Genomic DNA, 21,235 nt, shown 5'->3' on the forward strand with positions numbered 1-21,235 from the left:
TGTCAGGTGGGGATTTACATTTGAACGATCCTAAACGGTAGTTTTGACCTGGATACGTAGACCAATTGCATCCACTAACATCATTGCTGTCGGAGTTTTTCTTCAATACGAGTTTATGGGGAAAATTTGTAGTCTTTCTATGGGAGGGTTGGTAGCTCTAAATTTGTTGTGCTTAGTTTGATCAAGCTAGTGGGCTGTTTTCGGCGGATCCATTTATTGGTCTCTGATAAGAGGAAAAACCTCGTATTCTGTTCTATTTCTTATTAATGAACCATTTTTTTTGGTGAAATTCGGGTGTGATTCAGATCATTATTCATAGAAGCAAAGATTTTTTAAATATTTTTTCAAAAAATAATCAGTAAGTGGTTTAGTCATGACAGTTCATTATTTTAGAAGTAGAAAGATTTATAAAGGCATTTCAACCTCTTTCTAGTCATTATTGTGTGATTCACTAGTGATAAAAATTAAACTCGAAACGTAACATGTGAAATATAAGTATGACATTCGTTTCAAACCAGAGAACCACTTTGATGGTTTCGTTGGAGCAAGGCTGAGTAGTTATACTGTTACTAGATACATGAAGCTATAAAAGAAAATAAAAATCATCGGAATTAAACGACAATCGCATCGAAGACTGTGCTCGTTTTTTATGGGTTCTCAATTTTATTTGGAATTATAAGTGATAGGACAGAGAAGAGAGTGAAGAGGAGAGAGAGAGTAAGGACACAGAATATGAAAAAGAAAGAGGGAGGACAGAAGGCAAGAGATCAAATTTTCTGCACCTAAAATCCTCTGCAATCTCTTTGTGGCCTATTTCAGAGGTTGACACATGTCCAAAAATAAAATCTTCTACACCTATAACCCTCTGCAACCTATTTGTGGCCGATCTAAGAGGTTGACACTTGTCCATCACTAGCCATACTTTAAACACTATCAGCTAAAAAATGAAACGCGAAAACCCAGACCACCACCACGCGCAACCATCCCTCTCCCCCTCCTCCTCTCTCTCACCATTTAAATACTGGAATTGAAAACAGTGAACTTCGCCGTGCAGACAAACGATAGAGAAATTCAAAAACAGAGAACCCATCATCGGCGACGATCCACGACCCATCATCGACGATCCACGAGCACGAGGACGAGGAAGAGCTTTGAGTTCCTTCGGCGACGATTCAATGCGGCATCGCTCTAGGACTCAAAAGATCTCGGGGCTTTGGTTCTTGACCTGAAACTAGTGTCCAGGCTCCACCGCGGGAAATCGAATTCGAAGATGATGACATTTCTGTTTTCGAACCCGCGATCCATCATCTCTCTCATTGTGTCGCCCTCATCATCGGCATCTGGACCCATCGTTGCTTTTTTTAGAAATTTAAGAACAAATCTTCGATGTTCATAGAAATTCGAAGACTGGGACTGGATTAGAGGCCTGCAATTTTGTTTACGACGAGGGGTTGGGTGGCTTGGTGACTGAGGTTCATTTTTATTTTATTTTGTGAATTATTATTGATATTTCAAAAATATTAATTTACATTTTAAATTTTTAATAATTAAAAAAAATACATTTATAAGAACTGTAAAATGAAAATTTTAAAATACTAATAACGGTTCTCATTATTTTTAATCAATAGTAGACATAGTTAGACGGGTTTGTGGACCGATGTCAAATAAGGCAGGCCACAAGATGCCACAAAGAATTTTGGGTGCAGAAGAATTGGGCTCAGAAAGCAAAAAGCCAGTTTTCTGGAAGTAGGCTGTGATTTTGAGTTAAAATTTTTTTTTGGAATTGAGTTGAATATCAAATGGGGTCTAAAAAATTTAGGGTTTGTTTGGTATATTATTTGAAATTTTTTATTATTTTTCGAATTTTTTAAAAACATTTCTTAAAAATAATTTTCTTTAAAATTCAAAGACTTAATTGATTTGCGATTTAAATTTTTTAAATCTTACGACTTAAATTAAGCAAAGAAATCTAAAACTAGGAGGTCACAGAAGAGGGAGAAATAGCATAGAGGAGGAAATAAGTTAAGAGATGATTGAAGAGATGAGGAAAGAAAGTAGAGATGATTGAAGAAAGGAGGAAAGAAAGTAGAGATGATTGAAGGAAAGAGAAAGAAGAGAGAGGATTGAACAAGATAAAGAGGAAGAGGAGTGAGATAAAGAACCGAAAAAATGAAAAGGACAGATTAGAGGAGACATGAAAAAAGTAAAACAAAAAAAAAAAGGAGAGAGAAAGAATAAGAGAGAGAGAGAGAGAGAGATTTGGAGTGAGAGAGAGAGAATAAATAAGTTAGTTTAAGTTTAAAAATTCTAAAAATTTACTTTTTATGTTTTTAGAGAATATGCTATATTTTTTAGTTAGTTTTGAGTTCAGTTTTTTTAAATAGTCCTACCAAACAAGTTTTTAAGATCTAAAACTTGAAAATTGTTTTTGAATTTAAAAAGTTGAATTCAAATAGAGTGTCAAACAGGGCCTTAATTTTTAAATCATGCCATTGCACATGATCCAAGTGAAAAAGGTGTTCCAACTGATGAGAGGTGCTTACAACGAGAGAGATGCTGGGATGAAGAGAGGAGAAAGAGGAGAGAGTACATGAATTGAATTATACCGGGTTTGCAATTTGGGTTTTTGGATGCGACTGTAACGTGAATTATATTTTTCATAAGAGTAAATTTTAGTTATATTTTTTGAACTTTAAGGGGGTGTAATCAAACTAAGATTTTAAAGAATTTTAAAATTGATAGATTTGATAGGATTTAGGAGGATTTAAGACTCCTACAAAATTCATATGGATTTTAAAGAATTAGAATGGATTTAGTTTGTTGATTTTGGTGGAAATTTTTTTTTCTTCTTTCTAGACTGACAATACAAAATCAAATCAAACTGGAGGTGCGAGGTGTGTGGTGCATTGGTGCCGCGACGGTGCGAACAAACAGTAGCAAGAGAGTGGTTCTAAGGCAAAGGGTATAGCAGCGGCAAATTGAATGGGTTGAGCAACATATTCAAATATGGGCTTTTGGATGGAGGCGCAGGAGGAGAACTCAAGATCTGGGTTCGTCAGGACGTTCAAGAAAGGTGTGAGATGGTGGTGAATTTGTCTGATCATGATGCCAGTGATTAGATCGTTGGGAAGGGAATCAGAACAAGCACAGCGGTGGACAACAGCATGGGCATATGGAAAAGGATTTGAAATCCAAGGGGGTGAGGTTGGATTCTTTTTAATCTTGATTATATATACTTCTTGTTCTCAAATCCTACAAAATCTACAACTTATTGAAAACCCTCCAAAATCTTAATTTTTTTTAATACACTTAGATTTGGATGGATTTTAAAATTCTTTAAAATCTTTTAATTGATTACACCTAGATTTGAATGGATTCTAAAATCCTTTAAAATCTTTTAATTGACTATACTAGGATTTTAGGGGGCGTTTGTTGTGCCGGACTATCTCGGACTGGATTAGCTTAAAGGACTAAGCTGGACTGACTTAGACTAGACTAAACTGGACTAACTTAGTGAAGCGTTTGATGCAGTATTGGACTAAGAAGTTGGATAATAACAAATTCTAATATTATTTTATTTAATATATAAATTATTAATATTTTATTATGATCTTATATTTTTCTCCATCTTTTCCTACCATTTCCGTCCCACTCTTTTCCTCTTCTCTCATCGTCCCACCCTCTCCCTCTTTTTTTCCTCTCAGACCTCTCAATTCATGTCTCTTTCTCATTCCTGGTCAAACTCCTTATTGATTCCAGTCTCTATTTCTCTGTCCTCCCTCCCTCTCTAGCTATCCGTTGTTCGAACGGAACCTCACGGCTCCAATTTTTCCGACGAGTTGCAGGTTTCCCGATGTGTTTTTTGGCCAACCCTCATTAAATTGGATGAAGTTAGCACCGCCAAAAACTTCATCACCATCCCTGGACCGAGATCTTAGCTTTGCATGCTCAAATTTGTCATGGATTTGAAGAAGACCAAACAGACCGAGACTTCCAGGCCATTTTCCGGCCACATTCGACCACATTTTGGCCTTGATTCAAGTAAAATCGTAATCTTGTCACTCCCAGCTTCAATTTGGTATATTTTATATGAAAGTTGGTTGTGAAATGGATCTGAAAGAGAGTCGGGAAGTTAATGATTGATCTAGGTGACCGGCAATGACGAGGAGTCTGTCGGGAGTGATCGTTGAGCATGACAAGGACGAGAAATAGAGGGTAGTCTTAGCTAGTCTCATGGTTATTTGGGGGTCTCACTAAGACCTCTTAGTGAAGAGTTTTGTCTATGCTAGTCCCCTTTAGTCTCATTAATGTTAGTCCCAGCATGGAACAAACACAGTATTGGACTAATAGTTAGTCCAGTCCCAGTTAGTGAGGGCAAACAAACGCCCCCTTAAAGTCTTTTAAAATACTCTCAAATCCGAGTTTGACTACATCCCCTAAATCAATTATAGCTTTGAGTTCTCAAAATTTATTAGATATAGTCCTATAATTTGTCAAGCTATGAAGCATTTGTTTTTCCTTTACATTTACCGTTAATGTGCTTGTGTGGCAGTACAATGTGACCCACAAAAAAAAAAAAATTATGTTTGCCCCCTCCTGATCCGATCTTTCATCCTCCCCGTTCCATAATCTCCATCCCTACCCCACTCCAAGAGTAAACCACCTTCAATCTTCATTATTTGGGTAGACAGGACCTCGAAATTACGGTAGTGCTGCTCCATTCATCCCCGATTTGGGTTTGTTTGGGTTTTAAAAATCATATGCGACAAGGCAAAGTAATGGGGTTTATTTCCAAAGGGTTTGAGGGGGGGTGGGCGAAGCAAAATTGACAGAGATGAAGTCAATTAGTGGTAATTACGGCATTTTTGCTGTTGTACATAGAATTATGTTTTTAGGGTTTTCAAATGTTATTCCCTATTAATGGGATGAGGATTCTTTTTGGATTCTTTTTGTTGGAATTCTAAGATCCTCACATTATAACTATTCATCGTACTATAATTAGGTTTTCAAATATTATTCCTTATTATTGGGATGAGGATCCTCTGTGGATCCCAACAAAGAGGATCCAGTAAGGATCCTAAAAATCTTCACATCATGGTCATTCATCGTATATCATGGCGTTAGTTTTCGTTAATTACTATTTGTGTTTAATTTTAAATAAAAAATTTCTAAATGATTTATGGCCACATGGGTACTATAAACAGTTAAGAAGTGAAAATCCTTAAGATCTCCACAATTTGGATATGCATCCAAATTCCAATTAATTTACTTATGGGTCCCATCAGCCAGCCATAAGCACCTCAAACGGAAAATTTGACGGTGTTAGAACAAAAGAATGGATGCTCCACATTTTATTAAGTTCAAGGATTATATCTAATAAATTTTTAGTTCCGAAATCATAGATACAAGTAACCATATTTATAATTTACTTTCTGTTTTTTTATTAACAATTCATATTTAAATGTGTATTTAAACACGCGGCACTAGAGTAAATTTGCAACGCCAAAACCCTAATTGAAGATTTCTCTCATTTTCTCCCTTTCGTAGTCTGGTCTGGTTTCCATCGAATCAAATATTTTCGGAAGGGAATTCTCCCATTTCATCATTCAAAATAAAATTCAGATGAACAAGCAGCAGCAGCAATGAACAAATCACAAGGTTTCTCGTGGTCGCGTCTCATCGTGAAACAAGGCATCAAGAATCCCAGCAAAGCCCCACTCCCCTTGTCCCAGAAAATCTCCACTCGGCCACACTTTCCCGCTACCCCTCAGCCACCCAAATGGTCGTTTTCCAGCAAAATCCCTTATTCAACAGTGTCATCCAGAGCGGCCCAAGACCTTCTGGCGGAGGTGGAGAGAGAAAAGCAGAGAGAACGAGAGCAGAGGAAGAGGGCGGGCCTGGACACCAAAGACATTGACCGAGAAGATGAGGAGGACTACATGGGCGTTATGCCATTGATTGAGAAGCTCGAGAAGGAGAAGCTCAAGGACACCGGAGACTTGAACTTGTACGAGGAGCCCACCGATTCCGATAGCGACGAAGACGATGAAAGGTTCACTCCCGATGCCGTCAAGAAGAGATTTGATGAGTTTCAGAGGAAGTTCACGCGCCACGAGGAGTTGCTCAACAACTTCACCGAGGCTGGTAATTTGCCCATTTCCCTGCTTTTTCAACTATGTGCTTTTTTTTTTTCTTTGGTATTAATTATTCCAATTGCTTTTGAAATAGAAAAAATAGAATTGTGGGTGAAAATTTTCGACTCCAGGTACCCTAAAACATTACATAATGATGGTTTTTGTATGTATTTGTGTACTAGTCTAGTCCAGGATATGATATTTGTTTACTTACGTTGCATTTGCATTCTCTGACACGACATGACAGAGACACTTGACGATGCTTATAAATGGATGAATAAAATTGACAAGTTTGAGCAAAAACATTTCCGCCTTCGCCCCGAATATAGGGTCATTGGTGAGTTGATGAACCGTCTCAAAGTAGCTGAGGGAAAGGACAAATTCATCCTCCAGCAGAAACTAAACAGGGCTATGAGATTGGTGCAGTGGAAGGAAGCCTACGATCCAAACAATCCTGCCAATTATGGAGTCATCCAACATGAACAAGTGGAGCCCTCAGTTGATTTATTGGAACATGCTGGGTTTGAAAAAGAAAAGCAAATTATACAAGGAGTTGATGACGACGACGAGGAAGAATTCAATGACATGAAGGAGAAAGATGACATACTGTTAGAGAAGCTTAATGCCATTGACAAAAAACTCGAAGAGAAGCTAGCAGAGTTAGATCATACATTTGGGAAGAAGGGTAAGGTTCTAGAGGAAGAGATCAGAGACCTAGCAGAGGAAAGAAATGATTTGACAGAGAAGAAGAGGAGACCTCTCTACAGGAAAGTAAGTGCATGTGTCATCAAGTTGACTTTTTAATGTTTATAGTTCAGAATTCAGCGACAACTGACAAAATAATTGTCATAAGTATTTATAAGTTGAACAATTGTTCTGGGTTAGTTTTGATGCAACTTTCCCATGTTTTTGTGCTTGCTTTAGTATTTAAAAATATCTGTGCATCTTTCGTGGACTTGCCTTTTTTTTTTTTCTTCCCTTTGTTGCTGTTAGCTAATCTGTTCACTTTTGGTATAACATATCATCTGCTACGTATGATGTTTGTAGAAAGAGTATGAGTTATTTTTTTGGTATATGGTTAGCCTTGTTATGCTTCAAAGTTTGAGTGAAGTCTTCACAATTTTGTTTTTCCATATTTTCTAATCATTCTTACTAAAATTTGTACTTTGAGGAGCCTTATGTTATTTGTTTTGAACTTCATTGCAGCTTCCCATGCAGACATATAACATATTCTTGTTTTTGGTGTGGAAACACCAATGTTTTTGACCATTTTATTCATTACATCTTGGCAGGGGTTTGATGTTAAATTAATCAATGTGAACCGAACTTGTAAAGTAACAAAGGTACTCCACCTTGCGGTTTATATTTTGTGTACATAACTTTTTCTTTGATTTCTCTTCAAGACTTAACAGAGATCAATGCTTTTACATTTCTGTTTATGCTCTATAGGGGGGGCAAGTGGTCAAGTACACTGCCATATTAGCTTGTGGCAATTATCATGGTGTTGTTGGTTATGCTAAAGCAAAAGGCCCAGCAGTCCCTATCGCTCTTCAGAAGGTATGTGTGGTCTATGAACACTGCAGAGTTCCAATGTCTTGCACAGTGTTAAACATATATTTTTTGTATGTTGATTTATCATGACCCTGCTTGCACATCTGTGCGTAATTGCTGTGTTACTTTTTTATAGTTTGAGTATATTAGATGTGACCATTGTGATCAAAGTAATATCCATCGAACTGATTATTTTAGATGGATCTCATGTGGATAAGTTCAGTGGTTGTTTTTTGGATATATCTTGGTATAGTCGGATATTGCTATCTTACTATTATTACTATGATTATCATTATTATTGTTATTATTTTTTTATACAAGATAGGCTTAGTAAAGTTCAACTCCTACAACTTTATGTCTTAATGGTCACAGATAATAGAATAAAAATGCTTTTATTGGTGAAAAGACTATAAATAACAGATAATACACGTTGAAGATATAAATGTGGGCAGTTGACAACAACTGACAGTGGTGTTTCTCACCCTTGTTGTCCAAGGGTCACAGATACTCTAAAACCATATTCGAGACCGATACCACCCTAATACGTGCTTATTGCCTTGTTGAATACTACCCTAAAAATGCTTATAATTGATTTTAAACAGTGATGGAAATTGTTTTTGGAATAAAATAGATCTAGTGGTAGTTTACAATGTGAAGGGCACGATGATCACATTCTAGTTTTTGATTTGCTGTCATGTCATTGTATTGTATTGTATCATATTATACATCTTGATTCTTGAATCTATATCCATGCGACATATATGTCTTCCATTCCTATTTTGGTTAAGCACACCCATTTTTTGTTGGTTTTCATCTCTATTATGAAAATGCACCCCCATGAAAATCGCCTTCTGTAAATTAAGATGTGTAGTTTAATAAAACAACTGAGGAAGTATGACCAGGTTTTCTGTTACTAGGACGGCATGTGTAGCAATAACTACCCTTGTTAGATTGTTGACGATTTTCACTTTTGTTGCGTTCTTCCAGAATGATTGTAAAATTATGGAGAGAAAAAATTTGAACAGTACCAATTGAGCTAAGTTCTTTGCATGTCTGGATTATGAACTTACTGTAAAGAGATTTCCTTTTATTCTGAAGTAAGTTATTAAGGGTGCTTTATGTGTTTTTACCATTGAGCATAGACTTGAATAAGTTTATCCATTTTTTCTCTGTACCGGTTATTGTTTTTGTGAAACATACGACAAGGGTTTGTTTTTCTTCTGATTGAAATAATTAAGGGTGTCTTAATTGTTTCTACTATTGAGCATAGACTTGAACAAGTTTATCAATTTATTCTTCTTTTGTTTTTTCTTTTCTTGTTTATGTACTGATGATATTACAACAATCAGGCATATGAGAAGTGCTTTCAGAATCTCCACTACATTGAACGACACGAGGAGCATACAATTGCGCATGCAATACAAACAAGTTATAAAAAAACAAAGGTGATTGGCTCATTGTGGTGTACTGGTTTTTTGTCCTTATAGTAGCATTCTTTCATTCTTGTGTTTTTCTTGTTTTTCCACTTGATATAGAGCCTACGTTTAACCTGTAATTCGTATCAGGTGTATCTCTGGCCTGCACCCACTAGGACGGGTATGAAAGCAGGAAGAACCGTTGAAACCATTCTAAACTTAGCTGGTTTCAAAAATGTTAAGTCTAAGGTATTGACTTTGAAAGAAATCCATTTTAAGGGGGGTGGTTCCTGCAATTTGGTTTGTTGCTCTAACCTCCACACACTTGTCAGGTTGTAGGCTCAAGGAATCCTTATAACACAGTCAAGGCTCTCTTCAAATCCCTTAATGCGGTCAGTAGTCACTTTAACCGGTGTGTTGGATTTTCTTAAATTCATTGAGTTTAATCTGTGTCTCTATATGTGAATTTTCAGATTGAAACTCGAAAGGATGTTCAAGATAAGTTTGGCCGCACTGTTGTTGAGAAGTACCTTCTGTGACAGATGTGCTTAATGTTGCCTGTTTGCAGAATACTTGTAGTTTTGTTATGCATTCCCTTTTCAGACAAGTTGATAAAAATGAGAATTTATTTGTATGTTCTGTTATGTTCTGCCTCCTCCACTGTCATATTTAGGAACAATGATGATGTACAATAAGAGTGGACTGACTTGGAAGGAGATTAGTAACTCATCCAGTTGCCTTAATTATTTTAGTTTGGCTCATATGGAAAACAAATCAAAGTAGAATCAATGGACAAAGATGTCGAATATACTGCGGTTTTTTCTTCCTTGCTTTCCCTTGGGTGCTTTATGGGATAATTCTTTAGGCAGTCTCGAAGTTTTCCACCCTTTTCATTTTTCCTTTCACATTATTGATAAGAGTAATGTTAGGGAGTCTAAATTTGTAGACAAAAGTTTGTACACATGTCATGGAAGTTAATGATTGGTTACTTGGTAAATCTTTTAGAAAAGGAACGTCAATGGTTCCTTTAAGAGTCACTCGTCTGTTTAAGACCCACAAAGGAACACTTTACCTAGTGATTGTTGATTCGTCTTTGATGAAAAATTTTAAAATGTGAAAAATGATTATCACATATTTTGTTTCCTTTCACTTACTCGTGTTTATTTCCGTTTCTTATGAGATGCAGAAATCCACTATCCCTCCCTCCAAATTCCAAAATGATTGTTAATCTCCTGCCTCTTATGGGAATATATAAGATATGAGTTTACCTGTTTGTAATAACACCAGTGAATGTGATACGGTCTGAAGCGGTCCTAAAAGAACTAGGATTTTCTCCCCTCTTATTTCCATACTCTTTCGTCCCTTTTTTTCACGTTCTTTAATTTTGTTTTTCTTTTGTTATAAAAAATTAATATAAGATGTTGACGTGGCTTAACCGTAATTGTTCAAATAGGAGGGGAGGGAATGAGAGAGAAAAAAAAGAGGGGAGAAAATCATACCCCGTCCCAAAAACCCAAGAATGTATCTCCCAAGAATCCAATTGATAAAGGGAATTGTTATTAGCACTTCAAAAATTTCATTCTACACTCCAAATTTTCTATATTTGGAAACAAAAATACACTTGTGAGGAGTGTAGAATGAGATTTTTAGAATGCCAATAACACTTCCCTTGATAAAAATCTTTATAAAGTTATAATAATGATTGTTGCTTTTTATTGTCTTTGTGTTATGAAGGATAAAGTTTATGTATACGATTAAGTGTAATTTTTTTTTTATTATCAATAAAATATCTCTCGTATGATTGAGGTTTCTCAAAAAAGAAAAAAGTGCTACTAAACTTACCAATTGTTGTATTTTTACATCTTTTTTTGATAAAAATGTTGATAAAATGTGACATCCCACATCGCCCAGGGGAGTGATCCTTATATGTATATTCTCATCCTTACCTAGCACGAGGCCTTTTGGGAACTCATTGGTTTCGGGTTCCGTAGGAACTCCGAAGTTAATCGAGAAGGGGCTAGAGCAATCCCATGATGGGTGACCCACTGGGAAGTTGCTCGTGAGTTCCCAAAAACAAAACCGTGAGGGAATGGTAAGCCCAAAGCGGACAATATCGTGCTACGGTGGTGGAGCGGGTCCGGGAAGTGGTCCCGCCCGGGCCGGGATGTGACAATTTGGTATCAGAGCCTAACCCTGGTCGCGTGTGTGCCGACGAGGACGTCGGGCCCCTAAGGGGGGTGGATTGTGACATCCCACATCGCCCAGGGGAGTGATCCTTATATGTATATTCTCATCCTTACCTAGCACGAGGCCTTTTGGGAACTCACTGGCTTCGGGTTCCGTAGGAACTCCGAAGTTAAGCGAGAAGGGGGCTAGAGCAATCCCATGATGGGTGACCCACTGGGAAGTTGCTCGTGAGTTCCCAAAAACAAAACCGTGAGGGAATGGTAAGCCCAAAGCGGACAATATCGTGTTACGGTGGTGGAGCGGGCTCGAGAAGTGGTCCCGCCCGGGGCGGGATGTGATTGCTACGGTGGTGGAGCGGGCTCGGGAAGTGGTTCCGCTTTGGGCTTACCATTCCCTCATGGTTTTGTTTTTGGGAACTCACGAGCAACTTCCCAGTGGGTCACCCATCATGGGATTGCTCTAGCCCCCTTCTCGCTTAACTTCGGAGTTCCTACGGAACTCGAAACCAGTGAGCTCCTAAAAGGCCTCGTGCTAGGTAAGGATGGAAATATACATATAAGGATCACTCCCATGGGCAATGTGGGATGTCACAATCCACCCCCCTTAGGGGCCCGACGTCCTCGTTGGCACACACGCGGTCAGGGTTAGGCTCTGATACCAAATGTCACATCCCGGCCCGGGGCGAATCATTTCCCGAGCCCGACTCCACCACCGTAGCACGATATTGTCCGCTTTGGGTTTACCATTCCCTCACGGTTTTGTTTTTGGGAACTCACGAGCAACTCCCCAGTGGGTCACCCATCATGGGATTGCTCTAGCCCCCTTCTCGCTTAACTTCGGAGTTCATACGGAACTCGAAGCCAGCGAGCTCCTAAAAGGCCTCGTGCTAGGTAAGGATGAGAATATACATATAAGGATCACTCCCCTGGGCAATGTGGGATGTCATATTTATTCTTTTAAATCTCTATTTGTAAATTCATTATAAAAAAAGTTTGTATCACAAAGAGTTTTCAGATTGATCAAACTCATCATTTTGGTATTAAGAAAGATTCACCCAATTTCCCCACTTGAAGTTGAACCCTATTATAACGAGAGAGGATCCTCGCTGGATCCTCTTTGTGAGGATCTTGGGAATCCTCCAATTACATCTGTTCATCATACATCGTGCGGTCAGAAATTATTGTAAATTTTTATTATTTAAAATTGAATATAAATAATATCTGACAAAAACTGATCGCACGACGTAATATGATTAGAGGATTCTCGATTTCTTCATAAAGAGGATGTGGCGAGGATCCTCTCTCTATTATAACAGCTTAACACTTTTTTCTTTTTTATTAAAATATATTTAAAAAAATAATAATAGTCTTAATCAGTTGGACCCTATTATAGGAGACAAGTAATTTGGGTATTAAGAAAGACTCACCCAGCATTCCCACTTGAACCCTGTTATAAAAGCCTAACACTTTTTTCTTTATCGGTATATAAATCATAATAAAAGTTGTGCGGTGACTTGTGTGAGTGTGGAAAATGGTAGAGCCATCGTCGGAGGGTGACGCGGACAAGATCCGGAAGTTGGTGGGGTTGGGGTACTGGGTGCAGGGCTTCAGGTGCTTCCCATGGATGGCCGTCAACTTCTTCCTCAAGGACGGCCTCCACGTGGACCCCTCCACTCTCCAACTCCTGCAGAACTCCGCCAACCTCCCCATGGTCGCCAAGCCCCTTTACGGTGTCGTTTCAGACGCCGTCTACATTGCTGGCCAGCACCGTATTCCCTATATTGCCTTTGGAGGTGCCTAACTAGTAACTACTACGTCTACGCCCATTTAATTTCCGTTTGCTCTGTATTTTTTGGCCTATATTTGCTGAATTGCTTCGTCTTTTGGATGGCTGTCAAGAATTTTGAACTTGGTTAGGATAATAGGATTGGTTATTACAGGATTGGGCTTTTCTTTTTGGCTGGTACTGGCTTTGGTACATATGAATATGATTCCTGTTCTTTGTTGCCCGTAGGATTCTATAGTGTTCACTCTTTTCTTTGTGCTATACTATAGATAAGAGTAAAAGGGTTACATTGATAGCGGCTGGTAGATGAGTTTAAATTTCAAGATTTGTATCTCATCTAAAGGCAATCAATAAATCAATACACGGGAGGAAGGAGTAACGAAAAAGGGCCAAGGAAAGGAATTATGGTGGAACAAGTTTGAAAGGAATGTGTATAGAAAATGAAACACAGAATGAAAACTAAAACAAAAAACTGATATTAACATTGTTTTCACTTTTCTCTTTCCTCCCTACACCATTTCTCCCATATACTTTATCTCTAGCACAAAAATAAAAACTATAAACTATAAACAAAAATGGCTGTCAAACGGGTTATAGTCTAAAATAATCATTTGATCTAAGGAATCAGTTTCTTTGGAGCTATTTGCCTCCACTACTTCAAAGGAGTGCTGAATACAACAGGGAGTTGGATAAAAATTTGTATAATTCAGAAGCTCAATGATCATTTTCTCTGGTTTCCTTGCTTTGCTCTAAGATTCTGGAGGAGCAAAATAGCAAAAGCTTAAGTAGCAGATTTGTAGATGCTTCTCCACAGCTATTTAAATTCAGTTTGCATCTCTTCTTTCCCCATCTAATTTGAATAAAGATGCACCTTCATTGTGATTACAGAAGTTGTTGAGTAAGTAATTTCTCCTTTGATTGTGTCTAGAAATACACGGTGTGCCATCACATGACAAAGTTTCAAAGATGTTTAAATGTAGGTTTAAACATTGAAAATATCATTTTCGTAAATTTCAAACTCTGTCATTAGTTCGTTACAGGCAACTGTAATTTGTTATACACTGCTTTTGTTCACATGATACATAATAAATTTATAATGGTTCCTCTTGAAAAAAAAAAAAGTGAATTTAAAGTTTTCATTCTCCTAGGCCTAAATATGGTTTTTAAATCCACCATCATAGTTTTAGTTCTAGTTCATTTCTAACTTCTTATTATTCTTTTCTTTAGTCGGAAGTCCATTTCTAACCTCTTTTTTTTTGTTACTTTTAATTTTTATTCTTTGTCTCATCTGTTATTTCAGCGGTCTTACAAGCAGTGTCATGGCTAGCAATAGCAATGCTCTCTGAATCAGGCACCTCAATTGGGACCATAACACTATATCTCCTCCTCAGTAATCTCGGTGCTTCAATTGCTGAGGTAGCCAATGATGCCATTGTTGCAGAGGCAGGAAAACAGTCTACTCCCCCAAAAAATTCCCAACCGTCATCCTCAGGCGAGCTCCAATCATTTTCTTCGATGGCTTCAGCTATGGGTGGAGTCCTTGGATGTCTCCTAGGTGGTCTTGCCATTGACAGATTATCTCCCCAAAAGATGTTCCTGTTCTATGGCCTTCTCCTCACTGTCCACTTTTTCATAAGCATTTTTGTCCAGGAAAGCTCCTTGAACCATACCGAAGGAACAGCCAATGTTGGGATTCGAGAGAAACTTTCTGAGCTCTTGGTTGCATTAAGAGAACCTGAGATCACTTACTCAATATCATGGTTTGCGGCATCTTATGCCATTATTCCAGCATTGACAGGCACCATGTTCTTTTACCAGGCACAGTGCTTGAATATTGACTCATCTCTGTTGGGAATCTCAAAGGTGTTTGGCCAAGTGGCAATGCTTCTATGGAGTGTCATTTATAATCGTCACTTGAAGTCGGTCAGACCTAGGAAACTAGTTTCTGCCATTCAGGTTGCAATGGCTATATTTATGATTTCTGATGCGTTGTTTGTAAATAGGATTTATCAAAATTACATGGGGGTGCCAGACAATTTCTACGTCGTGATGTTTTCTGGCATTTCGGAGGTTCTCTTGTTTATGAAGATTTTGCCTTTCAGCATTCTTATAGCCAAACTCTGCCCACGAGGATGCGAGGGATCTCTAATGGCGTTTGCGATGTCTGCAATAGCGGTTGCATTCATAGTAAGTGGATATCTGGGTGTTGTGCTTGCATCGTATGTTGGGGTCACGGGAAATGACTTTTCAGGGTTTCCACTTGCCCTACTAATACAAGCACTGCTCACAGTGTTGCCACTATATTGGTCATCGTGTATCCCTGATGATGTAAAATCAAAATCCCGTCAGAAGAAGGAATAGCCGAAATGAAATATGCTAATCTACTGCTTCTTTGAGTCCCCTCTGGCTTGGATTGGAATTTGCACCCCCAGTAAACCAAAAGAAAATATTTGAGTATGTTCTCTTTTTAAATTTTGCTGTCCCCGTATTAATGTACGACTGGAATTTTTGGCTTCTAGTATGATTAGTATATGTACTGTAAAGAGAAGTTTTTATTTATTATACAAACAACAATAATACTTAGTTCATGGCTTTTTAGCCAAAAGGGTTCTTATAATTGACGTTCCTCACTTTGATCCCTGAGACTTAAAATTGATAGAATTGGTCTTGTGTTTGCTCATCATCAATCATTTTGTTCATTATGTGAAAATTTTCTGCTAAATAAGGATCAAAGTGACAAAAATTAATCTTAATTTACTAAACCATGGACTAAAATGATTTAACAACAAAATGACTAACATGATTGATGGTGAACAAACTCAAGGACAATTCTATTGATTTTGAAGCTCAATGACCAAAGTGCATAGTTATACTAATATTAAAAATTAAAGTGAATTGCCAATTTAGTCTCTAAATTATCACGAGTGAAAATTAGGTCATTAAACTATTTTTTTTTAGAAAAATCAGTTCTTAAATTATAAAAATATGCCAATTACACATCCCTAGTATTATATTTGAAACTACTATATTCAATTTTCCGTCAATTTAAGTTACATTATTTGCATGTGATACACACTGGAAGGTAGATTGGTAATTTTTCATAAAGAAATAGTGTATGGAGTTAATTTTGTGAGGTAAATTAAAGGTTAGATTCGCAACCTATATGAAATGTTAGGGGCTTATAGGCGAGAAAATGACGATATTACACTTTAAAGTGTGTCAAATGACTTAAGTTGACGAAAAATTGGATAAAATAGCTTTGAATATGATAATAGTGATGAAATTAGCAATTTTTAATAAATTTAAGGACTTACTTTACCCAAAAAAATAATACAACAACCTAATTTTCAAGGAAGTGACACCTCATGAACTTCACCCTAAAATTATTTTGATTATAAAACCTTAGTTCATTGAGTGAATCTTCTCTGAATTAGTAGTTCGGTGGCAAGTGCAGGAGTAGAAAAATTCTCTATGATTTTGACTTGGCTTTTTAGTCAAGATGATCGTTGAGATTTGTATAACTCATCATTTTGATCTTTTAGATTTGAAATCAATAGAAGTAGTCCCTCAGTTTGTTCACCATTAATCATTTTGGTCATTCCTTAAAAGATTATGTTAAATAAGGACCAAATGACAAAAATACCCTCAATAAACAATGGGCCAAAATGATTTGATAAAAATTGAGGGTATTTTTGTCATTTTATTCTTATTTAATGGAGATTTTTCAAAGAAATACCAAAATGATTGACGGTGGATAAACTCAGTGACTACTTCTATTGATTTTAAATTTTCAGTGACCAAAATAAAGAGTTGTGCAAATTTCAATGACTATTTTGGTCAAAAAGCGATTTGAATTTTTGACAGTATCCAACGGGGCCAGGAAGAAAATATTATTTATGAAAGGACTTTAAGGATACGTATATCAATTTTCTCTTTTTCTTTTTTGTTCAAATTATATCAATTTTCTCTAAAGAAGAAAGGAATTCAAAATTCGAAAGTTTGGAGAGAGCGGTGGGGATGGCATCAAGATCAAACGCAGAGAATATGAAGGGCTTCTACAGGCAAAGGAAAAGCAACAGTAGCATCGGCGGGGATATCTCTAAGAAGAAAAAATCCCAATCGCCCACTCACCCAAAAGCTGCTGCCGCTGCCTCTTTCGGCTCGGATGTCGCTCAACCCACCGCCCTTATTTCACACGGCTCTCCAGACGTCAAAGGTCTGTTTTACTATTTTTTTCATGGATTATATTCTTTTGTGTGAATATTTGGGTTTAGGGTTTGCATCCGAGGACAAAAACAATAATATAGCGGAATTGGATTATCATTAAAGTTTACATAAAATTTGATATAGATCCAAAATGTATGTTTTTGTTGGTTTAATTCGCATCTTATTCTGTGATTACATTAGTGTTGAAACCCCAAATTTAGATCGTAACGAGATTTTATTAGTTGCATTCAATTCCACTACAACTACAGTGTTGTTTTTGTTCTCAGATGCAAACTCGCATCAACTGTTATTGCTGTTGTTTTTTTAACTGTTTTTGTTATATACTAGCGAAGGGTATACTGTAGGTGTATTAACTGAAGGGGTTTATAATTATAAGCTTAATACAAAGGTAGAATTTCGGGTGTGATATAATATAACACTAGGTGGGATTTGATTCGAGTGTATTCATTCAAGAGAGTCAGCTTACATGAGGGGAAGTGTTATTTCTTGCTGTTTGTGAATCATTATGTAGTTGTTATATGATTATATACCTGCCAATGATGAATATGCATGAGTCACGCTTGACCACTAGGACTGGACTATAAAAATTAATTCTCTAGATTCACGGCATGTTGAAGTAAGAAATGAAGTTGAAGGAATGAGATGAATTAGTTAGAAGTATCCTATCATTTTGTGGTGATTGGTTGGGACCATGTCCAACTCCACTTGAACAAAATTTCTTCTTTCAACTTTCATTGATTCTTTCTTTCAACATATATTGATTTCTAGGCACCAAATGTGGCCATAAGACAGTTTATTTGATACCTGGAAACTTGTATATTTTTTTCTTCTAGATATTCAAAATAGAGCAAAGAATGTGTAAAACTTGATAGCAAGGGGAAAAAATAGGCACAAGTAGGTAATGAATCCTACATGGCTAAAAAAATTAAAGGGAACTGGGCTTAAGATTGATATCTGAAGGCATCCTAAATTTTTTGGTATTAGGATCCAATTGCCCCTAACTTTTAACCCTTGAAATTTTGAAACTTCCGAAGTAGCTTGAGATATTAGAGTCCTCATTATTTCTTTTAGGAACGTAGGAGTTCAATTTTCATTTATTTTTTTAACTAATACATCTTAGGCTGTCTTTTATCATTGTTTTTCAATAATATGTTTTTCTATGTATTCTTAAGTTTCTCTACTGTCAACAAGGGTTAAGGAAACCAGTAACCGCATTTTGAGTAGATTTTTCCATGCAGATTTTCTATTTTTTATGGGCTAAAAGTTTTTCCCTAATTGATAGATGATTATGACGAGCAAGAAGAGCTACTGAGGAAATTTGATATGAACCTGGCATACGGACCATGCATTGGGATGACCAGACTTGCACGGTTGGAGAGGGCTTGCAGTCTAGGTTTGAACCCTCCTAAAGAAGTGGAGAGTCTTTTGAAAGGTGGCAAAGTTCGCTCTGAGTGTTTGTGGGATGGTCGCATTTAGAAATTAGCCTGATTTGTGTATTGCAGGTCTATATCGGATGCTAAGGGAATCTTTCCTATACGCTCATCCATATACCAAAGCCTTCTTCTGTATTATTTTCTATTTGACCCTTAGCCGCTGCAACTTATACCATGCGAGGTCCCTGTAAATGTTTGGTTTTTTGTCTTTCTATGTTTACCTGTTGTTACTTATTGGGATTGGGATCGTTTGTGTTTCACTTTCGGATGTAACCCGTCTCTTGTTTGCTATCCGGTGAAATCTGTTTGTGCATCTAAATTCTAGTACTCATTTTTCTGTGACCATTTTTATGTGTTTTTTGTTTTTTAACAATTGAGGATTCATCGTCCCTTCGGATGGCTTTATCTTGTTGAGATAATTTATGATCAACCTTATTTCTTAGGGTTACTTAATTCAAATATTATTATGCATCCAAAGACACTGCTCGAAACTCTCGTGCTAGTTTTCCGGATTGCACCCTGTTCAAGTGAGTTCCAATTGTTTGGGTTAATATTTGAACATTGGGTTTAGATGAGGAAAAGCCCAAGATTACCTAATTAAAGGGGACTTGCCCGAAGCCCCATCATCAAGCTCATAAGCAAATTGAGGCCTTCTCAACCAAATGTAAGCCACTTGCCTACTATTGAAGTGACAAGTGATTGGAGATTAACCTACTACCAGCCAAAGAACACTTTCTAGTGGCATTCCAAGTAAAAAATTAATGACTGACTACTCTCCTAGTGCTTTTGGGCAAGAACAAAGCTACACCAGTCAGGCTAAATCGCCTATAAAAGGAGGAAGAGGTCCTAGAGACAAGGATACTCAATCAATCAAACAAACAAACATGCAAACTCTGCTCTTAAGCCAGATTTGCATCCAAAAGCTGTAATCAGCCCAAATCTCAAATCTTTTTAGCGACAAGCTATCTCTTGTCCAGTTTAAAGCTCTACTACCTCCCTTAGTGCCTATTATCGATTTCCTTGTGTAAACTTGTTTACCATCTATCCATTTTTTAGCATATAAACCCTATAATCTCAAAGAGAAGTGACTGCAAGAAGTTTAACCTTGCCAAACAAGGTGAAATCTTGCTCGAGGCTCTTTGTTTGCTTTCTAAGTTAATAGATCTATTACTTAATGCATTCTCCAGTATGTATTCAAGTCATATCCATCTGCTTTCCTACTTTAAGAGTCTTATTTGTATATGGATCTGGTTAGTTTAAATGAGTGTGTCTCCATTAAAAGCAATCTAGGACCAAACAAATGACTTAAAGGGGATCTAGACTCCCTTTATTCGAACATACAAGATTATGAACTAAAAGTCCTTGTTTACAAGGCAAGAAAAAGAACTTAATGTGGACTTAACCCATCCACGACAATCTTTTGATAACAAGAAGTCCAAGTAACTTAGGGCGCAAGTAATCGACTAAACACACTTGTTCTACATCTGCTATACTGAGATAGCAATGGCACCCCTAACACTTAGTTAGTTTTGATTGCAAGCCTCAAGGCCTACACCCAGCCCTAATGCTACTAGGGCAACTATCCAGGGCCCAGAATTGAAAGGGGCACCAAAAACCCAGCCTACCTTTTTCCCCAAACCCCAAGCCATTCATTCTTCCCTGAACCCAGCTTTCCTTCATCCTCAAACCCTAACTTCAACGATTTCTTTATCTAAATAGTTTAGAGAATTAATTAGAGAAAAATGATGATCCTCAAACGCAGCTTTCCTTCTTCCCCCATGGTTGCAGTATCATTGTATAATTTCTCTGTTTGCCCTTGCAATCTCTCTTTCTCTCTCTCTCTCTCTCTCTCTCTCTCTCTCTCTCTCTCTCTCTCTCTCTCTCTCTCTCTCTTTCCTCAAACTGGGGCGCATGAATTTTTAGTTGAAAATCCATTACTCCAATTAGGTTAAAGTTGATGGACTATTGCTACAATTTATTTTTAATGATAAAGACAAGAGAAAGAAAAAAAAACAAAAAACAAAAAATAACCCACAAAAGCTTACTATTTTTTTTAGAACATTTCCAGTGTGCTCTTTAGCCCGGTGGACAGGGAACATTTGCAACCTAATCCTCTCCCAAACTAGCTCCAGCCCATTCAGGCAATTAAGCTAAGGGGGAGCCCTTGGGAGAGGGCAGGCGGGTGTCCAAGGGCCGAGTGCTTGAGGGGGAGTGATGTAAGGTTGACGTCAGCCATGTTATAAAAAAATTTGCATCATGCGCATGGGAAACATGTACGTGTGGGGGCATGTCTTGGGTATATTTTCAGATGATGGGGCCCATGTGTCAGCCCCACTTAATCACTTTGAATCTAAACTGTTTGATTTATAGATCAATGGTCCAGTTTTTTCAACTTTAAAATTTTTTAGAAAAAAATCAGAAATGTTTGGGTGGGCCACATGTCTCATTCTGGATTGTTAGATTTCAATTTTTTTGTAATCCGATGGTCCAGCTTAATTAAGTT

At 37.3% G+C, this 21,235-nt stretch overlaps 3 protein-coding genes across 3 annotated transcripts; all 3 read left to right on the plus strand.

The window, feature by feature from the left end:
• Window positions 1-5,527: 5,527 nt before the first annotated feature.
• LOC103951474 lies at window positions 5,528-9,829 on the plus strand. Its single transcript, XM_009362847.3, has 8 exons — window positions 5,528-6,144; window positions 6,382-6,905; window positions 7,427-7,477; window positions 7,584-7,691; window positions 9,035-9,130; window positions 9,251-9,349; window positions 9,433-9,492; window positions 9,574-9,829. The coding sequence occupies exons 1-8, from the start codon at window positions 5,643-5,645 to the stop codon at window positions 9,637-9,639; spliced, it is 1,506 nt and encodes a 501-aa protein (XP_009361122.2). The 5' UTR covers window positions 5,528-5,642; the 3' UTR covers window positions 9,640-9,829.
• A 2,935-nt stretch (window positions 9,830-12,764) lies between these two features.
• On the plus strand, window positions 12,765-15,689 carry LOC103951477 (probable folate-biopterin transporter 7). Its single transcript, XM_009362853.3, has 2 exons — window positions 12,765-13,079; window positions 14,373-15,689. Exons 1-2 carry the CDS (start codon window positions 12,818-12,820, stop codon window positions 15,431-15,433), a joined length of 1,323 nt encoding a protein of 440 aa, XP_009361128.2. The 5' UTR covers window positions 12,765-12,817; the 3' UTR covers window positions 15,434-15,689.
• Window positions 15,690-17,010: 1,321 nt separating this feature from the next.
• Window positions 17,011-19,077, plus strand: LOC103951478 (DNA polymerase delta subunit 4). The gene is made up of 2 exons (XM_009362854.3): window positions 17,011-17,288; window positions 18,582-19,077. The coding sequence occupies exons 1-2, from the start codon at window positions 17,090-17,092 to the stop codon at window positions 18,773-18,775; spliced, it is 393 nt and encodes a 130-aa protein (XP_009361129.2). The 5' UTR covers window positions 17,011-17,089; the 3' UTR covers window positions 18,776-19,077.
• The last annotated feature ends 2,158 nt before the right edge of the window (window positions 19,078-21,235 follow it).

The sequence above is a fragment of a genome, unplaced genomic scaffold (genome assembly GCF_019419815.1).
Source record: "Pyrus x bretschneideri cultivar Hongxiangsu unplaced genomic scaffold, Pyrus_bretschneideri_v1 Contig4, whole genome shotgun sequence".
Lineage (NCBI taxonomy): Eukaryota > Viridiplantae > Streptophyta > Magnoliopsida > Rosales > Rosaceae > Pyrus > Pyrus x bretschneideri.